Source organism: Phoenix dactylifera, chromosome 4, assembly GCF_009389715.1.
Source record: "Phoenix dactylifera cultivar Barhee BC4 chromosome 4, palm_55x_up_171113_PBpolish2nd_filt_p, whole genome shotgun sequence".
Taxonomy (NCBI): domain Eukaryota; kingdom Viridiplantae; phylum Streptophyta; class Magnoliopsida; order Arecales; family Arecaceae; genus Phoenix; species Phoenix dactylifera.
This window is the reverse complement of record NC_052395.1, coordinates 16,219,797-16,242,502: the sequence shown is the minus strand read 5'-3', so window position 1 is coordinate 16,242,502 and position 22,706 is coordinate 16,219,797. Positions and strand designations below refer to the sequence as shown.

Below are 22,706 nucleotides of genomic sequence, written 5' to 3'. Positions count from 1 at the left end.
TGACCATATTTTTCCAATGTCATTGCTATATCCATGCATCAAAAAATCGGTACTTCATTAATCTGCTGATTTAGATACTTTAGGATTGCATTCTTTGAACTGATTGTGTAGGCTTTTTGAGTATTTTTTTTCTTTCAAGTTGCTTGGGTCAAGGTCAAAGGGCTTAAGAAAGAAGACCTAATCTACATGAATGGAAGCAGTTATAAAGAATATGAAAAATATTGTACGAAAAAAAAAATAATTTGAAAAATAGCTTAGAATAGCACCAGAGATTTTTCTTAACTGGAACGATTGGTAAATAATAATCTATTTAGCTGATTCCAATTAGTTGGGTAAATAATAATCTATTTAGCTGATTCCAATTAGTTGGGATAAGGCATGCCATGCACGTATGATTGTATTATCTTTGTCCCCAACTTGTACGCTTTAGTTCTGTGAAACTTTGCAGTTTGCCCACTTTATTTTAGTTTTTGCACATTTGAGTCACTTTTATTTATTTATTTATTCAGAAACATTTCAGTTTTGAAATATTTGGAAGTTTTCGACCTGAGTCTCACAAACATTTTATATGCATCATTCACATAGAAGGTATGTGCGTTGACTGTCAACATATGAGCCTCCACTTCACCACAACCCTCCTCTCACCATCCACTTCAACCTCCCCCTGTCCACTGCCCACTCCTCTGCCCTCCATCCACTCCTCTATCAAAGCTGTAGTCAGCCCAGCTCCTGGCCTGAAGCCCTCAGGTTATTATGACCTTCTGTTATTTTCTCTGCTTCTTGCTTTCACTTATTTCTGCGTCTCACATTTTGTATGAGATCTGCTCTGGTTGGGGCCTTATTACGTCGTTCTACACACTGAAGGGGGTTATCATTACCTGCAGTAAGACTCATGTTCCCTGGTGTTTTCAATGACTGCCTGCATTCCTAAGCCATCAACCACTAAAACAGAACCAGTATTTGCTGAAGTCGTTGAATCATCGATTACAGGATTCATATTAACAGAATGACGCTCTGATTTTAAACAATCAGTAACCTCACGATTTGCTTTTGTATCATTTGCCAAGTGGGCTTCCTACTGAATGTTAGAACTTTTAACCACTAGTTGTCAATGGTGAACTGGCTATCATTCCCACCAACCATATCATCCTGCAGAGTCCTTCCCTTGCAGCTGGAACTGCTTGCTGCATTTCAATATTGCCTTCTGCTAAATTAGCACCTGTGTTTTTTCTTTTTTTTTAATTATTTTTTTGGTAAATCGGATGCGTTAAATTGAACTAAACGTGAATAGATACATGAAAATTAGAAAATAAAATGTTTAAAAACTAAATTGGAAGATTGGTCAAAGAAACTCATAATATTGATTCTGTATGGTGCATTGCATAAGATGCCATCTAATCAGCAGCACTATTAGTCTGTCTATAAATATGTGAGGCGTTAATGGAGCAAGGAGGCGCATCATTAGCAACTGTGTTCTTTAACTCAGATTTGTTGGAGGCTGGAATAATAAGATGCATCTCAAGACTACGGAACAATTAACTGCTCTTTTAACACTGAAGACGTACCAAGACTACCCTCTGAAGTAAGAAATTTGCCACTGCAATCTCTGGCAGATCTTCAGACCTATCAAGTTCTCAAAGTTGGTTCACGAACAGGTTTTACAGTTCCACGTATTTCATGCTCTGAGTTAGTTCCACTCTTTCTTCCCCTTGGACTTGAGAATATGCACCTTCCAACAGCACAATATCTAACTTACAAAGCTTGAGGTAGATCCCAAATAGTTATATGTTTGATCATTAGGCATGTTGCATGCCTACAAATGCATACTAGAACCTGTTCTTTAAAATTGCTGAACATACAATTTTTATTTTATTATATAAATTGCATATTGTTAGGCCTCTCAATCCGTACGGGTTTTTACGGCAGAATCGTACCGATAGATCACTAAACCCGTTTGGTAAGGGCCGAACCGGCCGTATCGGCCGGTTGAGCATACCATGATGATAATAGAGATAGCAATAACTATATATATATATATATATATATATATATATATATATATATATATATTATATATATATATATATATATATATATATATATGTTCCAAAGGGATCATTTTGGCACCTAGAGAAGGCATAGGGGCAGGAATTAATCCTAGGTATCTAAATGAATTATGCCCAAAGATGGGGAAGACTTCATTTCACTGGAAGAATGGAAGAGCAATGGTAGATGTCGAAATGGGTAAAAGAAGACCTCTCTCTCTCTCTCTCCCCTCAATCTTCTCCTCCCTAACTACCGGTCCTCTCCTCCGGTAACTACCAATCCTCTCCTCCCTAATAAAATTAAAAGGACCGAGACGAATCGAGCTAGACCTCCGAGACAGACCCTGCGAGTGGGAGGAGATGGGAATGGGGGAGAGCGGGCGTCGGGGGGGGGGGGGGGGGGGGGCAAGGAGAGGTGGAGGGACTTCGGCAACTCGGGACGCCGTTTCCTTCGGTTTCGTCGCCACCGTCATTCTCATCTCCATGTTCCTCGTCATGGTCATCTTCGAGCGCTTCCCCCGCCCCAGGGTCCCCCTAGCCCCTCCTCTCCTCCGAAGATGGCCGGATGCGGAGGGCCTCTTCCTCCGCGGATCTCAAGGCGCAGCGCCGCCGGGGCATCTCCGGCCAGGCCAGCTCGATTACCCTTCGCCCAAGGTAGCTTTACCGAAAATTCACCATTATTTTTTTTATTTTTTTATTTTCGTGAATGTTAGCACCAGTAGCATAGGTTCCATAGGAAGTGTTTGTAAGGCCACGCAACCACGCCCAGAAGCAGGGAATATAATAGGGGGATGTTAGAAAAAAACAAGGCCATTTAGAAAGGGACAGCTTATAGTGGGGCGTTGGATTAAAGAAGTTGTTTCATATTGCAACTTCATCTTTGAACACTGCAAGCAGCATCTGACATGTTAGAACCAAAGATGAAGGGTTGTCTCTTTAATCAACCTATTTGTGACTTTAACTGTAAAAAAAGGCTGCATATTGGTACCTTTTTCATACTTTTCTAAGTTTTTCATCTTGACCATTAGATCTGCTGGCATGGGGTATGCAAGTGGAGCATACACATGGCTAACTAACTGACATGATCCACATAACAACAATGGGGAATGTTAAGTGGACTTGAAATTCTATGTAGGCAAGCCTATGGAGCACAACAATACCAGAAGCTAAAAATATATACCTACAGAACCATTCTCTCTCATACTGTGGTCTATCTTCAGAAAAATCAAAACACAAGATAAGAAGCTCAAACGATCACTATTCAAGACTGAAAACAATGTCGGCAAAGTATCATGTACTCCATAAATTCGTTAGAAAAATGAAAGATTCTGAGATTGGTGAAAGTATCATCTATGATAACTTTTACCTTATGATTACTATAGATGGAAGTGTCAACTGTAAAAACTCATTGATCTCTCTAAAATATTTCATTGAGATTGGTGAGCGAGTAGCTTTGCAAGATTCTGGGTATTTAATCATAGCTAGTACACAAGTATGGAGATGTTCAACCAATGTGATATGCTTATGGAGTTCAACCAACTTTACATAGGCATATCACATTAGTCGAACATCTTCATGCTTATGTCCTAGCTATTATCAAATACTCAGGATCTTGCAAAGCTACTCGCTCACCAAACTCAATGGAATGCTTTAGAGGGATCAATGAGTCTTACAGCTGGCACTTCCATCTGCAATAATATATGGTAAAAATCATCGTAAATTTTAGAATTTTCTTTTCATTTTCTTATGAATTTATTAAATAAAGAATATTTTGCCAACATTGATTTTAGCCTTGAATGGTGGTGGTTTGAGCTTCTTATCTTGTTTTTGGTGTCTTCTTACAAGCAGACCACAACAAGAGATAGAATAGCTCTGTAAATGTGAACTCCTAGCTTTGTTGTGCTCCATAAGCTTGCCCACATAGAGTTTCCCGTCCACTTGCCATTCCAAGCTATTGTTATGTGTATCATGTCAATTAGTCAGCCAATTATAGTAATGAAGCACGAGAAGGAACACAAGGAAGGAATTGGACTTACGAGGAGGGTGAAGCCAGTGATGCTGGTAAGCGACGAAGCCATGGCGAAGCTGGAGAGGGTGATCTTGCCAAGGTGGCTGATCATCTAGATCACCTGGACCATGCCCTACGATAGCATCATCACCACCATGGGTGTTGCCAAGTAACCAATCCACGGCCAGTATCTCATTGCTCTATGACATTCCATATGGACTTGGTGTTGCTGCCAGGTAAGCTCAAAACTCATATACCTATTTATATTTATTCCACTTTTTATATCTCTTCATGTATAATTGATAAGATGTGCATTTTTTTCTTTTCCTATGAATAAGGTGTCAAATGAATTAGGAGCGGGGAAACCATAAAGATCTCAGTTAGCAGTACGTTTTGTGATGTTTCTTGCAGTTATGGAGCCATTCTGGCCTTTTTTGCCATGTGTGGCATCTTGGGGTATGCCAATAGTAATGAGGAGGTCATTAGTTATGTCAGGGAAATGGTTCCTCTGGTTTATGTCTCAGTTATAATGGATAGCCTACAAGGTGTCCTCTCAATTAATATATTCCTTTCATCTTTATGTCTTTTGACTAGAGTAACAGCAACACCAATATTCAATCTAAGATATTATCTTCTGTGGTTGAAAATTTTTGAAATGTTTTTCTGTAGTCTTCTGTGGTTGCTTTTTTACTTATAAATTATCTTTTCAATCCATATTGATTTATTCTTAATATCAAAATTTTAACACTCCTACAAGATGTAGCTGTTTGGAATGTCCATCGCTATAAATGGAAATACTTACAATGATAACTTGTATGATGAGGAATTGTCGATAATCATGGATTTGAGGCAAGAGTTCACTCTAAATGTATCAAAGAAAAGACTAGGCCATACTGCAAAGTCATTCGTTTATTCTTGTTTTCTCATGACCTTGTTCTCGAAATTCTTCGTGGATCAATTATAATCATGAGAAAGTTAACAAACAGTGGTATTGTAGTCATGTGAGCAAAATGACATAGCTTGTCTTTTATAAGCAGATATACTGAAAGTGACTAAGACTACATATCATGTTGAAAGTCTTTTACCGAGAATGGTCAAAGCTTAGCAAAAAGGTCTGAGGTCAAAATCTCCAAGATGAAACAAATCTAATTAGTTCTTTGCTAGACACATCTAATATTGTATGTTACTGCCTGCAATTTCCGGTTCTTAGGGATCTAAAATTATCATATTTAGAATGCATAAAATTATGAAGGCGTGCCTTTGTGTAATGGTATGGTTGCTCCATCGTGATATGAGTGTCAGGTGTTCGAAATATAAAAACATTCTCTCCAAATGAGGGGGTAAGGTTGGGTACATCAGACTTTCCCCTAATCCAGTGGCAGGAGCACTTGGACGCCCTTTTAAGGATGTCATTGCTTATGCTGGGATCCAGGATCAGACTCATCTGTCTAGGGGTACCAAAACTTGGAGAACTAGCACAATTAATGAGTTCAATGTAGGAATGGAATCCATTGAAAAAAATTAATTTTGGACCATCAGCTTCTATGGACTGGTTAGAACAAAATCTTGATTTTGTGTCTTCAATAGCTCATGAAAAATGCTTTTGTTGTCTTTGCAACAATAGTGATCTGTTGTGACATACAACAATTCTAATCAAGAGTATAGATTACGGTGAAAACATGGTCAATGCACAAGCATACATAAATTACCATCTCAGAAAATGAATGTAACTCTTACACAACCATTATGTGGTCATCTTTTGATTTATCAGGTGTTGCAATAGGATGCAGATGGCAGCACATGGGCGTTTATATCAACCTCGTGGCTTGTTTATCTGATTGGAATTCCAATAGCAATGGTTTTGGGTTTTCTATTGGATGTAGGAGGCAAGGGCCATTGTATTAGTGTAGTTTTTGGGTCTACAATGCAGACGCTTGCTCTTTCTCTGATATGAGGCTTCACGAATTGGGAACAACAGGTCTGCTATTCTCTTTACTAAGCCTCTGTTAAATGGATGTCTTACTTAAACAACAAAGCATCTTAAATTTTCTTGTGCTATTCCATGGTAAAATCAAATTACAGCAAGAAGATGCACTGATTGTCACAGTGATTAGGTGAGGGCATAACTAACTTTTCAATTAATATTGGTAGACTGTATTATGATAATTATCTTATCAGCTACGTTGTTCTATTCTACGAGTGCACTTTTTCTTTGATTTGCAACAGAGAATGCCTGCAGGATTAGTATTAAGGAACATTCATGAAACGTTTAATCTTTTTTTTTTTGGTCAATCTTTGCATGCAAACATGGTAAGGAGCGAATATTTGATGAAAGATTACCACCTAAGTTGATCAGAAGTGATGAATTGCACAGATAATGATGTAGCTAGCTTGCATTTTTGGCTTCAGCCAGATCTTGTATGAATCGAGGTTTATATTGGGGTCTCCTTTGTAATTGAAACATGGATCGACATCTCTACCAATAAAGGTTTTCCCCAAATAACACCCTCCCCCCCCAACACACACACACACACACACGAGAGAGAGAGAGAGAGAGAGAGAGAGAGAGAGAGAGAGAGAGAAAGAGAACAATTTAATGAATTAGATTAAGAGAAAATTGGGATTTTTTTCCTGGTAGAATAAAAAATTGTATGGAAAATAGAGGACAGCAATCAAATCAGTATTAGGAACGTTTCAGGTTATAATAACATAGAAGGTAGTTGTTTGTACAAATGATTGTCTTTGGCAAGTCTTAATAGACATGATTTATAGCCTGATGAAATTCCAACTTGGGTGAGGTTTAAGTGCAACCGTTGTTACGACATGTTTGGTAACTTAACGCACTTGTCTTTTTCTTAAGCTGGTTGAAAATGGATTGGGCTTTTTTTATCTCTCTCTCTCTCTCTTAAAAGGTAGAGTTAATGGCTCACTATTAATTCTTTGTTATGTCATTTATAAATTGGAAGATTGTGGAAACGGCTCGACAAGGTAGACGATGGAAAGATGGAAATAGGATAACAGCAAAGCTCACCAAGTTTCGTATCAGTAGTAGAGACTATCGGTAGTGGTGGAGATCACTTGCTGTGGTAGTTGATGGTAGAGATTGCTATAGGTGATGATGGAAATTCTTGATGATGATGATGGGTCGATGAAAATTGGAGGCAGTGGTGATCGATAAAGAAAATTAGCGACGATGCTGGATAGAGATAAGAAGCACAAGTGGTAATGGCAGTGGTGATGGTAAGAAAGAAGCGAGTTCTCTCTCTTCCTTTCTTCTCTTTTAAGCTATTTGCTCTCCATAATTTAATTCGCGAGTGATAATATAGCGATTTTTTTTATAAAATAAACCTGGAAAAGTTCGAATATGCTTCACCGGCTAAACATTCTACCCAAATCTCAATAGTTTATGGATGATGCAATCTACCTTGCAATGAAGTCACATGCTATGCTTATTCCTTGTGATCATATTCACGTTTGGGCTGATTTGTCTCTTTAAAACAGCTTGACACACTTCAAACCTCTTAAATGGAGCAGCTTAAAACACAAATCACACACAGGTGAGAGACAAACAGACCTCTCTTTTCAACTTATCATCGATAGGACCTAAAAAATGTCACTCTCGTGCTTCTTTTTGTTTTCATATTCACTAATAACATCACCTTCATGCTAGTTGACAAGAAGCTATCTAGTTCTCTAGAAAAGTAACAGATGCCGTAGAAACTCTCGCTATGAACATAGCATATATCTAGTCATACGAGTAGGCACATTGGATGAACTGAAATAACTGATGTAAGATGAGGAAAAAGAGAGTAATGAACGTAACCAGGATGAAGAACTTACCCAAACAATAAAAACATTCATTTGGCAGAAGGCTCACTCCGAAAAATTTCAATCAGCTTTACCGGTTAATATTCAATACAAATTTCAGTAGTTTAACTGCCTAGACATGACCACAGCTAGTTATATGGTTATCACTATGTGTTGATGATATTCATCCTTGGCCTGATTTGTCAATTGAACTATACTTAAGGAAAGACACTTCAGAGGTGACCAATAAAGATAAAATGCAAAGCAATCACTAACTATAAGAGAGCTTCGCAGTAGGAAAGATGCCATGAGATATCCTATAAAATATAGACAGTTCAACATTAACAACAAGTGCATCTATAACTCATTCATGCAACCACTCACTCTTAAACACAGCGATACAATAAGCTATCAACACTAGCTCAATATACTGAAACCAATGCCAGTTCTATGAATGCAAATATTTGGCCGAGATTTCATGGAGACATTATTTGCAACTTTTAGAGGATATACCCAGAGGCCAAGTGTCAAACAATTGCTGATTTGTTAGGAACTTAGCTGCATCAACAATTGTAATACCAGAACAGACCTCAAAGCACGACCAAAATCAATATGTCAATGTAAAGCAAGACAGGCTACAATATACACTGCATACACGATCAACAACTCAAACATTAAGCAACTTGTTTTATTATTTTTTTCCTTTTTAATAAGTGTGGGTTATGCTTCAGTAGATTCAACATGTAATTAAAGAAAAAGACATGAAATTTATGATAACATTTTCTGCCGCTGATTCACATTATAACTCCATCTATGTAAGAGGCAACATCTTTTTTTTTAAAAAAAAATGGTGTCAATCGCGTACAGAAATGGTCTTAAAAGTTAGGTGAGGATTTACAACAGTCAAGTAAACCCAAAAAAAAGGATCATGGAAGTATATGAAGAGGGAATTCATTAAACTCAAGATTGCATAGCCAGGCTGTGAACTCATCAGTGATAAGGTAGAGCCAAGGCAGCCACAGAGATAATACTCATGTCTGCTAATTGTTGAAGCAAGTTTGAGCCGCAAATACTGGAAAGATATTTTGGTAACTATTTTACAATTTCAAATGCCTTTAGCATGTTTAAATTCCAGTGGCTGCAGAATGAGCAATCTTCAGATATCAATGAACCGCTCAGTGGGAAAAACCAAATGAGCATACAACGATGGAAAAATGTTAAAAGCAATGGTTGTGACTAGATTAAACTGAGCATATCATAATATAGGTCAATGAAGTTGTCACAGGGCTCAGGAGTTAACAATTCCTCCCATCATTACCATGTCATTCAAACAAAAGGTGGAGAAGTGCATACATGAAATGATACATTATTTGGCAAAATAGTGCCTCATGTAGAATAACCTGACATGTGACAATAGCGTGTATGTGTATTATACACCTTGATCATTCAACAATATGCCTCATCCGTTAACAATTTTGAACATTTTGTCATTAGTTATATACATACATTAATATAATAGGGTTATCAATATAAATTCAATGTCTAACTTATTCAGGTTATATGTATAATTATTTTTCAAACACAACATGAAATGACGGGTCCCTTGCATTAGTCCCTCCACAATACTCATGAGTAAGATTCTGTTGAATCAGCTCTATTCCTTGGACCAACATAAGACAGCTTAGATCCCAGAACACTCTTGCAGCTACCTGCTCCTATCTTCCTTTGAGATACTCGAGTAATTTTACAATTATTAATGACCTTCAACTCTTTAAACCTCAAGTTGCTTATCTCACTGACGATCAACGAAGTTGCAAGATAGAGTGGGCGAGTCTCAAAAAAGATGTTCCAAATTAACTGCTCAAGGAATTCCTACCAAACAAAAAACTGCCTGAGGGATGATATTTTGCAGCACTTAATGAGCTGTGCCAGATGTGATATAATCTTCTAACAAATTTATACCATGATAATGCGAACCAGAAGTATCTCCATCAGAACTATAACAAGCAGGCGAAGTTCTTTAAGTGTTGTGCTACTGTATAATGATAAGACTCTCGAAGAATTTACTAGACTTTTAAAAGGCCAGCTATACTGTTTGATTCGTTGGAGCGGGACAAAAACACTACATGGTGAATGGCCAAGGGGATTTCCAATGCCTTCATGCTAAGTGGAAACAAAGCAGGCACTAGAGAGGGGATTCCCCCTCTTATCCTCTTTCAGTTTTCCACCTTTTGCTCTTATGCTATTGCTAGTGGGTGCAATTCATTGCATTTGACGTTTTTGGACAATTTGGGTCAAGTCTAGACACCAACTCTTGGATGTAATCTAGTATAAGAGGATCCTCACAATATGCAGAGCAGTACATGAATCACAGTGATTACTGAAACATGATTGATATAGCAAAACTCCAAACAAATGGGATGAGACATATCAGTTGTAGTTATACTATGATAATAAAAACATTTATTTTCCCATAATAAACTCTTTCTGTCAGCTCATTACAAAAGTGAAAGAGCAAGTCCTCGCAACATTCATAAATGGGAAGCAATTGAAATTCTTTGCTAATAAAAAAAAACATCTGCCTAATTTAAATTGTTAACCAACAAAGGCTATCTGGATAACATATTGATTACTAAAAAAAGTGTCATGTCACAAACCTCTGAGTTTGCCTGTTGTTGAATCATGAAACATGCTACTGGCAGAAGGTATACTAATCAATCACAGACTTGATTTGAATGAGGCATTTGGTGAACTTTAGCAAGCAATAACAAGCAAGTGTTAACAACACAAAGATCAAGCACTTAATTCTAATACCTTAGGACTATGCAAACAGGATGAACTTTAGGAAATGGAACTCCAAGTTGTGAACAATTCATAAGACAATACATAAGTTATATCATTGCTCTAAAGCTGTTGATGTGGCTTCTTAACATTGCCTAGGTGCTCACAAAGGCCTAGGAGGCCTGCATGAGTGGCCTGAACTATATGCTGATCCAGCAGAAAATGCCATTCAATCATTATGCAGCAACCAGCCTCCTCTCCTCCTCCATCCTTCTCCCCCACCTCCTCTCCTCTCTCATGTCCGCTCCGCCCTCCTTTCCTTTCCCATCCTCTTCTAGCTCCTTCTAGTATACCACCCAGGCACTAGGCAATATCCCAGCTGCCCGCATACTGCAGCAATTTTTCTCTCGTGTCACTGAAGTATAGAGCAAAACTAAAGAACAACGCATGCACATGACAGCATCAGGATTTATTCTAAAGTGTGCCTTAAGCCTGTGAATCAAAGTAATATGTGAAAAGTTTGATCAATAAGCAACTTCTCGATTTATTTACTTTTTGCTAAATAAATGAGAATTATATCATCAATGAGACAGTTGTGAGAGCACAGTCATAACCGAGCCAAGAACTGATCTCCTGAATGCAAAAGATTGAAGAATAATATAAGCATCCCCCTACAAAATGTTTTGTCAACCCACCAACATCTTGGCGTCCAAACATAGGCGCAAGAAACATATAGCAGAGATCTTCTCGTGCCTTCTTCATCTTCTTTGCGCCCAAAGCCTACCTTTTTCACAAGCTCCCATAATTCAACAAGATAAAATGGTGCAAAAATCCAAACTTTTGATCCAATTTGTATCTACATCCATGAGGATTAAAACATAGTGAACAAATTATAGAAATTATAACAAGAATACCTCTATTTCTTCATCACTCCATAACAACCTTTGCTCCAACAGCCTTCAACTTCTCAATGATCTGCTCCCCCTCCTCCTTCGAGACGCCTCTCTTGATAATGGTCGGCGTCTTCTCCACCAAGTCCTTCGCCTCCTTCAGCCCCAAATCCGTAAACCCTCTCACCTCCTTGATCACCTTGATCTTAGCGGCCGCGTCGAACGAGTCCAGCCTCAGCTCGAACACCGTCTTCTCTTGCTTCTTCTCCTCCGTCCCCGGCGCCCCCGCCGCCCCGGCAGCGGCGGTCCCGGCCCCGCCGCCCCCGGCGTTCATGACGCCGATGACCGGCGGGTTCTTCAGGCCCATCTTCCGCACTAGGATGGAGGAGAGCTCTGCGACCTCGGCGAGGGTGAGGGCGGAGACCTCGTCGACCAGGCGCCAGACACGGTCAGAAGGTGGGCTCCGCGCGGTCGCCGGGTCGAAGGTGGAGGGGTCGTAGTCGGCGGGGAGCTTCCGCTGGTCGAACACCTCCGACTCCCCTCCATCGTCGGCGTCCTCTTTCGCCGGGAGGGAGAAGCGTCGGAGGATAGGGATCGATCTCGAGCGTTTTGAGGAGAGGAGACGGTGGCCACATCTAAGGAGAGAGCTCATCTTCTCCAGAGAAGGAGAGCAGGGAATTAGGGTTAGGGCCTAGGAGAGGGAAGAAGAGACGGTGAACCGGCCATTTCCGGTGCTCCTTTACTGGCAAAGTCTGCGGGCTAGTGGCTTGGACTTGGGAAGTTCAGGTTCCAATTTTTTCATCCCAAGCCACTAGGCCCACTACGATGATGTAAGTACATGGGCTGGATTTGGGCTAACATATGCACACGTAAAATATGTCTGTGGATTTGGCCCAAACAATGTAAAGTAAGGTTGTGAAATATCTCATGATTATTTTGAACATAAATTTGCATGCCTGGTCATTTATGGGATATGTTTTTTGAAAAAAAATTATGGAATATCAAAACAACTCCAACACATGCAAAAACATCAAATACTTATTTCTGTCAAATTATGGGTGTATATGTCAAAATATGACAAGAACTCAAATGGAATTTCTTACCATTAAAACATGCTAAAACATCAAAGGGGTTTATATGATTAAATATCAAATCTTATATTGACGGTGTTCAAGATTTGCTTCGCATATGGGACAGGTTGTATTATTAAGATCTCCATTGGATTCCAAACGGCTAACTTACTTAACTAAAGACTGATCGGCTGACTTTAAAAATGGCTTGAGAGAGACGAATAGGGGGTTCCTGACCTCTTCCGCTTTCTAAAAAAAGATTGCTTTCAAGGACAGAGGCACATATGATAGTTTCAAGGATGATGGACCGTATGAGTTCAAGATCGAGGAGTTACTAGCCGAGAGGAGAGTTTTCCGAGGAAAATCCTCTTTCTTTCCTTTGATTGATAGCCTTTCGAGTATCCATTCTTAACTCTTGAGTGAGGTCGGGTTGTCAGAATAGTACCACCTGCCGACTTGAAAGTTGCCTTTGCTTGTGAAGGCAATCGTAATAATCAACAGGCTTTGCTTTCAAAAGTCATGAAAATTTTGTTAATAAATCATACGTCTAAATTACTAACTAGTTCTCAATGAATTTGTTTCCACAAAAATGATCCAAATAATGAAACAAATTTATAAATCCTCAATCTAGTAGTCTGCAATTAGCACAATGCGCGGTTAAATTAGGTTTAGCCATCTCCGTTCTCCTCCTTTTCTTCTTTTTTAATCTTTCTTTTTTGAGAAAGATTAGGCGGAGTCTTCGTCACTTTCTCCGCTCTCCTCTTAGATCTTCTTCCTCCAATTCTTCCTTTGACTTACCTTTACTTCGACAAGTCAGCAGCTTCGTCTCTCGACGAGGTGGAATGGTCCCAGGTCACCAAACTCGCCAACGAGATCCCTAAACAAGCAACCATGGGAAACGCCTCAAATTTAAGCTTGAAACGCTATATTTATCCTTTTTCCGAGGTAGCAGCCATCGGGCTTGTGGAAATCCAACAGGCCACTTAGCTCTTCTACAGCTAACATGAGCCTGCTATTCTGATAATGTACACGAACTCACTCCTTAATAAGATTGAATATAAACAAATATAAACTAGAGATGCTTTGCAAATTCCTGTTCTTGAATCTTTTGTTGAAGTTTTTATTACATGCCAACTAGGTTAAATTTTTTTGGTCATATGTTTAAAGGGTAAAACCTATTGCTTGTAGAAGCTGAAAAGCTGGCTGCTTGAAGATAGAAAGGGCTGGCATCTAAAACTCAAAGTGCAATGTTTTTGGTTCTCTCCCTTTTCTCTTGTTACCATGTTCCCTTCCATTCTTCAATTTTATTCTTTCATTCCTTTAATGGTGCCTTACTGAATCAGAATTTATGTGTTTCGGTCTGTTTTGTTGTTTGTGCTTCTGAGGGCATCTTTCCAATTACTATTGTGATGCATGGCTTCTCCTCCTGTTTGCTTTTTTTATACTCCATTGTGATGAAAAAATGGTATTGAAACAAATGCTTATGCATGTGTATGTGTTCCTATGCATGCATTATGTGCATCATGTGGGTAAATGTACATGGTAAACATCACAGAAAGCAGATTAGAGGAGAGAAGGGAAGAGTAAGGAAAGAAGATAGAACAAAGGGTCTGATGTATGTATGGCTCTACCAACTAATTGTTTAAATAATTCCACACCCATTTAGACATGTCATTGCATAGCAAAAGAAGATGCCTAATTACTGTAGCTCTTGTTCAGTTGAATTTGACCACTCCATGAACCCATTAGAAAAATGGATTAGCATTTTTAATCTGTATATTTCTTAGTAATATGTTACTGACCAAAATACAGATCGCTAGGGTTCGTCATATTTCATCAATTTAATAACCCCAGACCTTAAAGTTTGTAAGGTGATCTCAGCACATACAATCACAAGACAGAAAGGAATTGATATGCCCAGAGTATTAGATTTGATATATCTTGCTTTCGCCGCTATCAACAGACAAGGCAGAAATTGGGATAAACAAATTATACTGATTGAAGAAATAAGTCCAAAGTCTTGGGTCTTAAAAACTGTGAATTGTGAATTGAACCAGAGAATAACTTGTCCAAATAATCGCATGCTTAAGATTACTTTTCTGTTTCTTGGTCAACTCCTGTTCGTATTTGCTTCAAATGATGTCTTCTCCATTTGTAAGATGGAAAGCTTTACGTTATGTTTAGGCACATAGTAGCTCTTAGGTTGAAAATAAAACAGTCTAATCTTGTTGATGGATTTTGTGCAGGCTCTGGCAGTTCCAAAGAAAGACTATCGATCCCCAAGCTATCAGGCTTAGTTTGGGAAGCATGTGATGCCCTCAAGAAGACCCCCACCACAAACTTCCCTGCCATAGTGTGGGGCATGACAGATGCTGCAATCTTCATTAAGGATGTCCATCAGGAGATGAGAGAACTTAAGTCTGCTGCTGATGATTCGGCAGATGGAACTTCCAATGAAGCTGCTGAGAAGATACAAGACTGATGAAGAGGGTGGTTTGATTAAGGATGAGGAGAAGGGCATCGCTCAGTTAACCATTAGTGTGGTGTCTGATACACTTACTGTCATTAGAGAGATAATCTTTCTTAGCTTTCACTCGCTCGACAGTTCAAATCGTGAGCGTAGCACTGAGGATTGCATTGATTCATTGGAGAGATTGCTGAGCTACTGCCAAGAGATGGGAGCACAGGTTAATGAGCTTGGAGCTTCTGTTTACCCACCGCAAGAGATCTCTCAGATGAAGATGAGTTCTAAAAAGATGCAACATGGGGTCGATGAGATGTGTTTCAGGCCTTTGAAGGACTGGAGAATTCCTTGGGGAAACTGGAGAGTAGATTGGGTGATGATGTGGTCTCTGAAATGGGTAGGCTTACCATGTAGGATGTCAGGGATATTTTGTGTACTATCTGAACTGTTTCTTTTAGCCTAACTGTGGGAGCCATGATAGTTCAGTAGTTGAGGGCCGTTTGTTGAGGAAATTCCTGCAGAGAAGTGAACTTAAGAAAAGATTCAAAGAGAGTGGGAATTTAATGCATTCTAATTTGATCACATTAGGTTGATTCTTAAATGGTCCCATGATCATGAAGAGGCCACGATGAAAAGCAGCTTTCTTTTTTAAAAAAATTATTTCAGTTTTAGAAAGAAAAAAAGATAAGCAACATTTGTTATGACAGCAACACTCTCTAACGGATCATATTGGAGATATATGTACAAATTTTTCTTGTGATTGTTGGCTGAAATTAATATAAAAGGAGAGAAAAATGTTGTGTATTTGATTTTTCAAATTTTTATAAGCTGATTTACCAAAGACCAGTTACATGACCATGAACATTACTTTTCCTTTTCCTTCCCTGTCGTTGTTTGATGCAAGCCCATTGTTGATTTACCATGTGCAATCTGAATGGCTAAAACCCATGTAACAGGTTACATGAATGACAACCCATATTCAAGAAGTAAAATGCTATAATTCCTAATATGTACTTCTTACAAGAGCATCAAGATTATGCATACAAACAGTATTAAATGTAAACAATCTCATCACTTTCATTATGTGCATCTACCCAATATTCAGAGCCTGCCAGCCATTAAAACTTACCATCAATCAGCATCCTAATGCAAGAGATTTACACAATCCTACAGATATACTACCATTTACTTCAATTAACCATATCCGATTCTGCGAGAAGTTCTCCAGTTCACTGATTGTGATGGGTTTTATCTAACGCCAAAAAACTAACGAGAGCAGTAACATTTATGAGTTGGCATATTGTACCTTCTGTTTCTTTCCTCTTCTTGTAAACAATGAGATTATGTATATATATACATATACATACATATCCCTATGTATACCTCTTACATTAGTTTGTGTTTATCAAACTTAGATAAAGTAATGAATCGCACAGCTGTGTCCTTAAAATTTCCAGCATCAGACTAGGGGTGAAACTGAGCCGAGCTGATTACAGGTTCATGTCTGTGTTTTTCCCCGTTTCTAAAAGAATTCTATAGGGGACAGGATTCATTTTACACATACATGCATGATACTTTTGCCTTCTTCATGATAATAATTCCAGATTTCCACATTAAGATCTTTCCAGACCATCATTTCCTACACCAGTTTTCCTCCCGCCAACTATTTTCTGCAAGGCCCCAATTCTGAGCTAGGTTGTGTTTTTATCTATGCATCACAAAGAGAGACGATAACTATGCTTTTGGTAGTTATGTTCATTACCAAAGCAGAAGTTACAGATGGATGAGCCAAAACACCACTGTTTCATAACTAAATGGAGCACAAGATCTTTTTGAAACACTCTAATAATCATGACAAGGAAATGGCTTCCAAAAACTACCTCAGTCTCAGGGTTTTAGTAGCAAAACTAAGTCTTGAATATCTGGAGTAATTTTCCAGGATTACTTCTGCTTAAGAATAGTCAAATGCCAAATGACAAGCCAGAAACAGTCAAACTGCCTCCTTTTTTGGGTGGAATAACGGAATCAAAGAGTTAAAAAATATCACGTTGTCTTGCTTAGAAAAAAATGCTATCGCATTGGTTTCTGTTCTCACTCTGTTTGCTTCATGAGGTGAAGTGAAAAAAACAAAAAAGAGAATTCCAGAGGTGGTACACCTCAGGAATCAGAATGCACCAACATCTGCTTTAACTGGATAAATTTCTTGCCAGCTGATGTACAAATATGTAATTAAATATAGCAAACAAAAAATGTCGTGGCCCATGAAAGAATAACAGAAGTACATGGCCTCCCATCCACCTGTATATAAAACTATACTACATTGGGAGTGGTCATAATTCAAAAACAGAGAGAATATTAAATGTAAATGACATTTACCTCTTGTGTGCCAATGATACATCATGGCTTTTTGTAGACCCATTCGAATGCAAATTATGCATTAGGTGAAGCAGTTAACGGCCAATTAGCTTCACCATCCAGGCACCACCTAAGTAGAGCCCTAACAGTGGCCCTGCCAACAGTATTTGGGTCAAGGGATCGGTTGATGGTGTAAGCACAGCAGCAGCAACAACAGCACCAACCACAACGTATCTCCAGATGGAGAGCATTTGGTCCCCAGACACCAAACCAACTTGTCCCAACAAGAGCTGTATAACCGGAACCTACAAATCAAAAATTAAAAAGCATGTGCAATAAGTTAGCAATAAGTTTCAGCTTGCTTGACCCTGAATACGGTCTCTTAACTGCAACAACCCTTGCCCAACTAACATCTCTCATAGATTTATAGATGTGCAAACTCATTTACCAGAAAGAATCAAATAGCAGCAGTTTTGGGCTATTATTCAATCCCTATATCTGCTGAGAAGGTCACATATGAACTGTTAAATTACTCTTAGTCTTTCAGTAGAAGCAATGATGATGTTTAGATGTGCCGGAAGAACAATGCATGAGATAAGACAGAAGGGTGGCCAATGAACTAATGAAAAAAATGGAATACATATATTACAAGTACCAGGAGTGATTTGTATAATTTTTTTCTGTATGCTGTATAGTTATATATGAGGGAATGAGATGGGCTACAAAAAAATTGACGACTTCTAACTATTTAGCATACGCTACAAGCCGTTAAAAGACAGAAACACACAGAGAGAGAGAGAGAGAGGAGAGAGAATTCTATGACAACAGAAAACTCGAGAAATTCTTGTTTCTAATCTCCACTTAATCTGCCATTAAGAGACAACTCCACCCAAACACATAGCCTTTCATTCCTAAGATGAATTACTTAGGGCATAATGTGGTTTGACGAGAGGGATCTCTAAAGTAATATGCAATATCATAATTTAATATAAATGTATGGAAATATTCGCCAGTACCTGAAAGGATAGTCCTGTGCTGAACATAAGCACGAGGACAAACTCAAAGTATTGATCAATAGACCATAATGATTCCACTGCCCCTTCCGCATAGTTGACAAAGAAATTTAAGGCTGCGGGAGTTAGAATTGAATAGGAGAAAGCAATGCCAGCATAAAAAAGCACCGAAGAGCCCAGGACAATAGGGCCTAGGAACCTTCTCTCATCCCTTGTTAAACCAGGAAGAACAAATGCTATGATCTCATAGAGGATGACAGGACTCCCCAGAAGCAGCCCACAGTAACCAGATACCTGCTTAACAATGAAATATTTCTGTCATAATGAGCAGAATCACTTCTTTAAAATGCTGCATGTGGACAGATTTAAACAAATATCAGAAGTACCACGAGTGAAGAAAGCCCTTTACTTCATGGTAAATTCAATTAGTTTTTAATTATGCATGATCAAAGGAATATAACTTTGGACCTTTTCTAATCTCACAGAAGTTTGTTGAGAGAGAGAGAGAGAACAGAAACATTTCTGTCATAATAAGCAGAATCACTTCTTCTGCATGTCGCCAGATTTAAACCAATATTAGAAGTACCGTGAGTGAAGACAGCCTTTACTTCATAGTAAATCCAATTAGTTTTTAATTATACATGATCGAAGGTATACATCTTTGGACATTTTCTAATCTCACTGAAGTTTGTTATATAAGAGAGAGTAAAAATAGCCCAATGTTCAATAAATCTCAGCCATTATTAATGAGAAAGAGACATTAGAAAAGGCTATTCAGACATCCAGTGCCACAAAGACGTGATGGAATCAATTAGCATAGGATTTACTAAATTGTAATAAACAAATACATCTGAAGAGGAGAATCAGCTTCAAAAAAAAATGGTGTAATTGCAAGACAAGCAAAAAGTATGTCATAGCAGTAATTATGTAGAACACCTCTAATAAAGACAAATAGTAAGTAAAGACAACAACAACATTTTTGAAAGTTTACCTTCAGAGTTGTAAAGAAAAACTCCCCAGGAGATAGTTGCAGAAAGCGAACTCCCTGAGCACTTACAGGGGCTTCAAGGAGCAATATTAAATCCTTTGAAAAAGCAAAGCAACCTAAGATAGCGGCTCCTATAGCCAAAACAGAGACAAATATTCTCTGGCGAAGCTCCTCTAAATGGTCAGAAATGCTCATCTCTTTATCATCAGGGAGAAGCTCTTTGCTAGGATAAAGAAAACTATAGACAGGGCTTTGCCCATTATCTTGCTTGATGCTTTCTGCGGAGTCTTCTTGGAAGTTCTCTGCTACAACAAAAATTATTAATTGAATTTAGGTCATGGATATAAAGTTATGTATTCCATTCCATGTTGCATCTTAAAAGAAATGATTTTGGTTCCAATGCTTGGGGTTACTTAGCAAGATTTAGAAAATATTGATCTAGTACCAGGTGAAAGCATCTGATATTTCAAGGCAAATTAGATGTATAAATAGGAAATTATCAGTTACAGTTATAGATTTATAAAGCTGCCAATGCATGGCGGGACTCAACTTACAATAGCTGCTGATCACAGAGAAAGTATTGGATGACTGATTGCCGATGTTGAGAACTACATTGTCAAGTATGAGTCAGAGTAGCGAATGACAAGAATAGTTATGTATGAGTCAGAGTACTTACAGACATAACTAAACTGGACATCCATTTCCATGGAATGGCAAAATAAAGGAAATGAACATAAATAATAGACATATGTAAAGATATAGCGATTGAAAAATTATTTGCATGAAGTTTCACATTACATATACTAATCTTCAGCTATATGATAAGCGATCGTTATATTTGGAGATCACCTTATTACTGGGTTATCTTTGGTATCCACGTATATCAACCAATACAGAACTATATGTAGAAGCAGAGGAATGCTTTAAAGTGTTAAAGCACATTGATGATAGGTCCAATAATAAATGCCTTTTTTCCATTCTAATCAAGTTTTGTAATTTCAACATCATATAAAGATGGGTCTATCATCAAAGTACAAACACAAAACCAGCTTATTTTCCAAAAAAATTTCCAAAAAATCTGTACGAGTAAAAGAAATGAAAAGCATTGGCTCTCTTTTTATGGAAATATCAAGCATTTCCTTGTTATATTGTCCATAAAGTCATCCATATTTTGAGGCATTGCCTCAAGCTATACCCTTTGCAAATTCAGCACCAAATCTCTATGGGATTAACATGTTAGAAGAAAAATAGCACTATCAATAGTTTGGCTTTTAAAGAAAAAAAACATTGTCTGTAGTTAACAAATCATATGCATTAAAATGCTAACTTAAAATTTTAGTGAAAAGTAACAAGACCTTAACCAATGCCCCATTTAAATTATAACTACATCAGCAAGTGATAACACTAGTGTCATGTGTAACTCTAGCATAATAGCACTTCTTTCTTAATTCTATGCGTTAAAGATCCCTTAGTCCCTTTCCTCAAGCCAAAGCTGTAACTGCAGTACTTAAGTTTCCTTTGACTTTGTTTTATTAAAGAGACTTGCATGATTCCCTGAAAAGAAAGGTTCTTTACGTATATTTATTCATTAAAAATCAAAGTATATCCAACAATATGTTCATTCATTAATTTCTTTGGATATAGTGTCACCATGAGATTCCTTCCACCAAATTCACCAATTAAAGAATCTTCAACCTTTTCACAGAGAGAAGGAAGCAGGGAAGCATATCAACCATTCTCAACACTTGTTTTGGAAAATGAAATATAAAACCTACTTTTTAGGAACCATTTGTGCAACAGTCCTCAGGTTTGTGCAACAATTCTAAGCCATTACCTCTAAAATCTCAATCTTATTCACCCCCTTTACATAACAAAAATTTCACATATTCGTAGATCACATGAAATACATAATACTGGACCGAACCCACAATGTTATAACTGTATGACAAACCCATATAAGAGAGACAACTGAATCAACCAATAACATTGAAACTCAGGTTAGAATCACAAAGGTAGGTTATGGTTTACCACACCTTCACCCCTTCCTCATCCCTCTTCTCATATTAAAAAATCTAGTAGCTGTAAGAATTATGAAAATGGATCAGATCATGATGCGCTTTTCTACTTCTTTACCCTGCCAGGCTTCAAATTTGCAACAACATCACAATTTCATCAACATAGGAACAACTTTCAACAAACAAAACTATGAAATCCAAGACCTCGCTTAAGAAAAATCACTAATTTAGAGTCGAAGATGCAAAAAATTAACTTTCAAAGCCATTACTGTAAGGGAATTCGTAATTTCGTATGATTTTGCATGATTCTTAAAATAACAGGTCATGATGTTGTCGCTTGCTCGTGAAGTGAAAATTCAAGAAAATCCATCAGAACATGAAACTGGAAAATTCTATCTTGAGTGGGAGATTCAGAGTAGATATTTTCTTATTTCGGTCATAAAAATTTCTATTCACCAAGGAAATATTTCCCCAAAATCTAAAACCTCTGAAATTTGAAAACTTCGAATCTACGAAAATGATAAAAATCTATACTTTTTAAAGTTACAAAATATCCGAAACTCGGAGTCTCAAAAGAAAATTTCAAAAGAACTGTTGAAAAGGATGAAGAAATTCCTACCGGGTCTTTCCTCGACGGCGGCCCCAACCCCGCCCAACGACGGCTGCTGCTGCTGTTCCTGTTGCCGCCCCTCTCTGCCGTCGTCTTCGAGAGCGGAGCGGAGGAGCCGACGATGCCTGCGGGGAGAGCTCCGGAAGGGCGCTGCTTTGATCCGTGGGGCAGCGTATCGGTGCTGCCCGGCCGGATCGAGGCGGCGAAAGCAGCTGCTAAGTTGTGGATGGGAGAGCAGAGACGCGCTTCCCATCTGTCTCTCTTTCTCTCTCACTCTTCCTGCGGACCAGGCTTCTCTTTCTCTCTTCTCCACTCTTTCTCGTTTTGGAGGTGAGCCAGAAATGGCTCGCGCTAGATATTATGACGGCTTCTCGCCTCCAACCCGCCCCCACCCTTCTGTCTCTCCCTCCTCCCCACCCTTTCTCGCCTGGCCCCATTCGACGTTAGTGTTTTTGTTTTCTTCTTTTAGAAAAAAAAAAAGAGTATTTGAATTTAGTAAACTAAAAAAATAAATATTAGAATTCATTTGATTTGCGTCTAGTATAAGATCCATGGAAGATATGTCGATAGCCACTACATCTAGAAAATTGTAAATATGCTGAGCCCCAAGAACATGCATTTGAGGGCACATATTGTATAGTAAAATAGATAGATTAATAT

General features: G+C 38.3%; 2 protein-coding genes, 1 long non-coding RNA gene and 1 pseudogene across 7 annotated transcripts; 2 read left to right on the top strand and 2 right to left on the bottom strand.

Annotated features, from left to right (window-relative positions):
- The first annotated feature begins 2,127 nt into the window (after nt 1-2,127).
- On the top strand, nt 2,128-4,709 carry LOC103705630. Of its 2 annotated transcripts, XR_603814.3 has the most exons (3): nt 2,128-2,699; nt 3,074-4,289; nt 4,392-4,709. It is a non-coding gene; the product is annotated as an uncharacterized LOC103705630 (long non-coding RNA). The 2 variants fall into 2 exon arrangements; XR_005511559.1 differs by having other exon boundaries at nt 2,437-4,289.
- Nucleotides 4,710-10,586: 5,877 nt separating this feature from the next.
- On the bottom strand, nt 10,587-12,355 carry LOC103705631 (50S ribosomal protein L7/L12-like). 2 transcript variants are annotated; one of them, XM_008789430.4, is made up of 2 exons: nt 11,556-12,351; nt 10,587-11,031 (listed from the first exon to the last, which is right to left on the bottom strand). In XM_008789430.4, the coding sequence occupies exon 1, from the start codon at nt 12,181-12,183 to the stop codon at nt 11,569-11,571; it is 615 nt and encodes a 204-aa protein (XP_008787652.1). In that variant the 5' UTR covers nt 12,184-12,351; the 3' UTR covers nt 10,587-11,031; nt 11,556-11,568. The 2 variants fall into 2 exon arrangements, with proteins under 2 accessions (XP_008787652.1, XP_008787653.1); XM_008789431.4 differs by lacking the exon at nt 10,587-11,031 and adding an exon at nt 11,048-11,133 and having other exon boundaries at nt 11,556-12,355.
- Nucleotides 12,356-13,485: 1,130 nt separating this feature from the next.
- On the top strand, nt 13,486-15,589 carry LOC113462615 (annotated as a pseudogene).
- Nucleotides 15,590-17,098: 1,509 nt separating this feature from the next.
- LOC103705632 (sec-independent protein translocase protein TATC, chloroplastic) lies at nt 17,099-22,457 on the bottom strand. Of its 3 annotated transcripts, XR_603815.4 has the most exons (5): nt 22,056-22,399; nt 19,425-19,726; nt 18,437-18,727; nt 17,442-17,725; nt 17,099-17,363 (listed from the first exon to the last, which is right to left on the bottom strand). XR_603815.4 is itself a non-coding variant. In XM_008789433.3 (4 exons), the coding sequence occupies exons 1-4, from the start codon at nt 22,297-22,299 to the stop codon at nt 17,516-17,518; spliced, it is 1,044 nt and encodes a 347-aa protein (XP_008787655.1). In that variant the 5' UTR covers nt 22,300-22,457; the 3' UTR covers nt 17,099-17,515. The 3 variants fall into 3 exon arrangements, 2 of the variants coding, with proteins under 2 accessions (XP_008787655.1, XP_008787654.1); XM_008789433.3 differs by having other exon boundaries at nt 17,099-17,725; nt 19,425-19,723; nt 22,056-22,457; XM_008789432.4 differs by having other exon boundaries at nt 17,099-17,725.
- Between the last annotated feature and the right edge of the window lie 249 nt (nt 22,458-22,706).

Bases quoted from the DNA above. Each gene is read 5' to 3' on its own strand.
- LOC103705632 (XM_008789432.4), bottom strand. From the start codon at position 22,299: ATGGGAAGCGCGTCTCTGCTCTCCCATCCACAACTTAGCAGCTGCTTT. The intron at 19,727-22,055 runs GTAGGAATTTCT...TTTTTGTTGTAG, and splicing joins CGCCGTCGAGGAAAGACCCG to CAGAGAACTTCCAAGAAGAC. The intron at 18,728-19,424 runs GTAAACTTTCAA...ATTGTTAAGCAG, and splicing joins TTTTCTTTACAACTCTGAAG to GTATCTGGTTACTGTGGGCT.
- LOC103705631 (XM_008789431.4), bottom strand. From the start codon at position 12,183: ATGAGCTCTCTCCTTAGATGTGGCCACCGTCTCCTCTCCTCAAAACGC.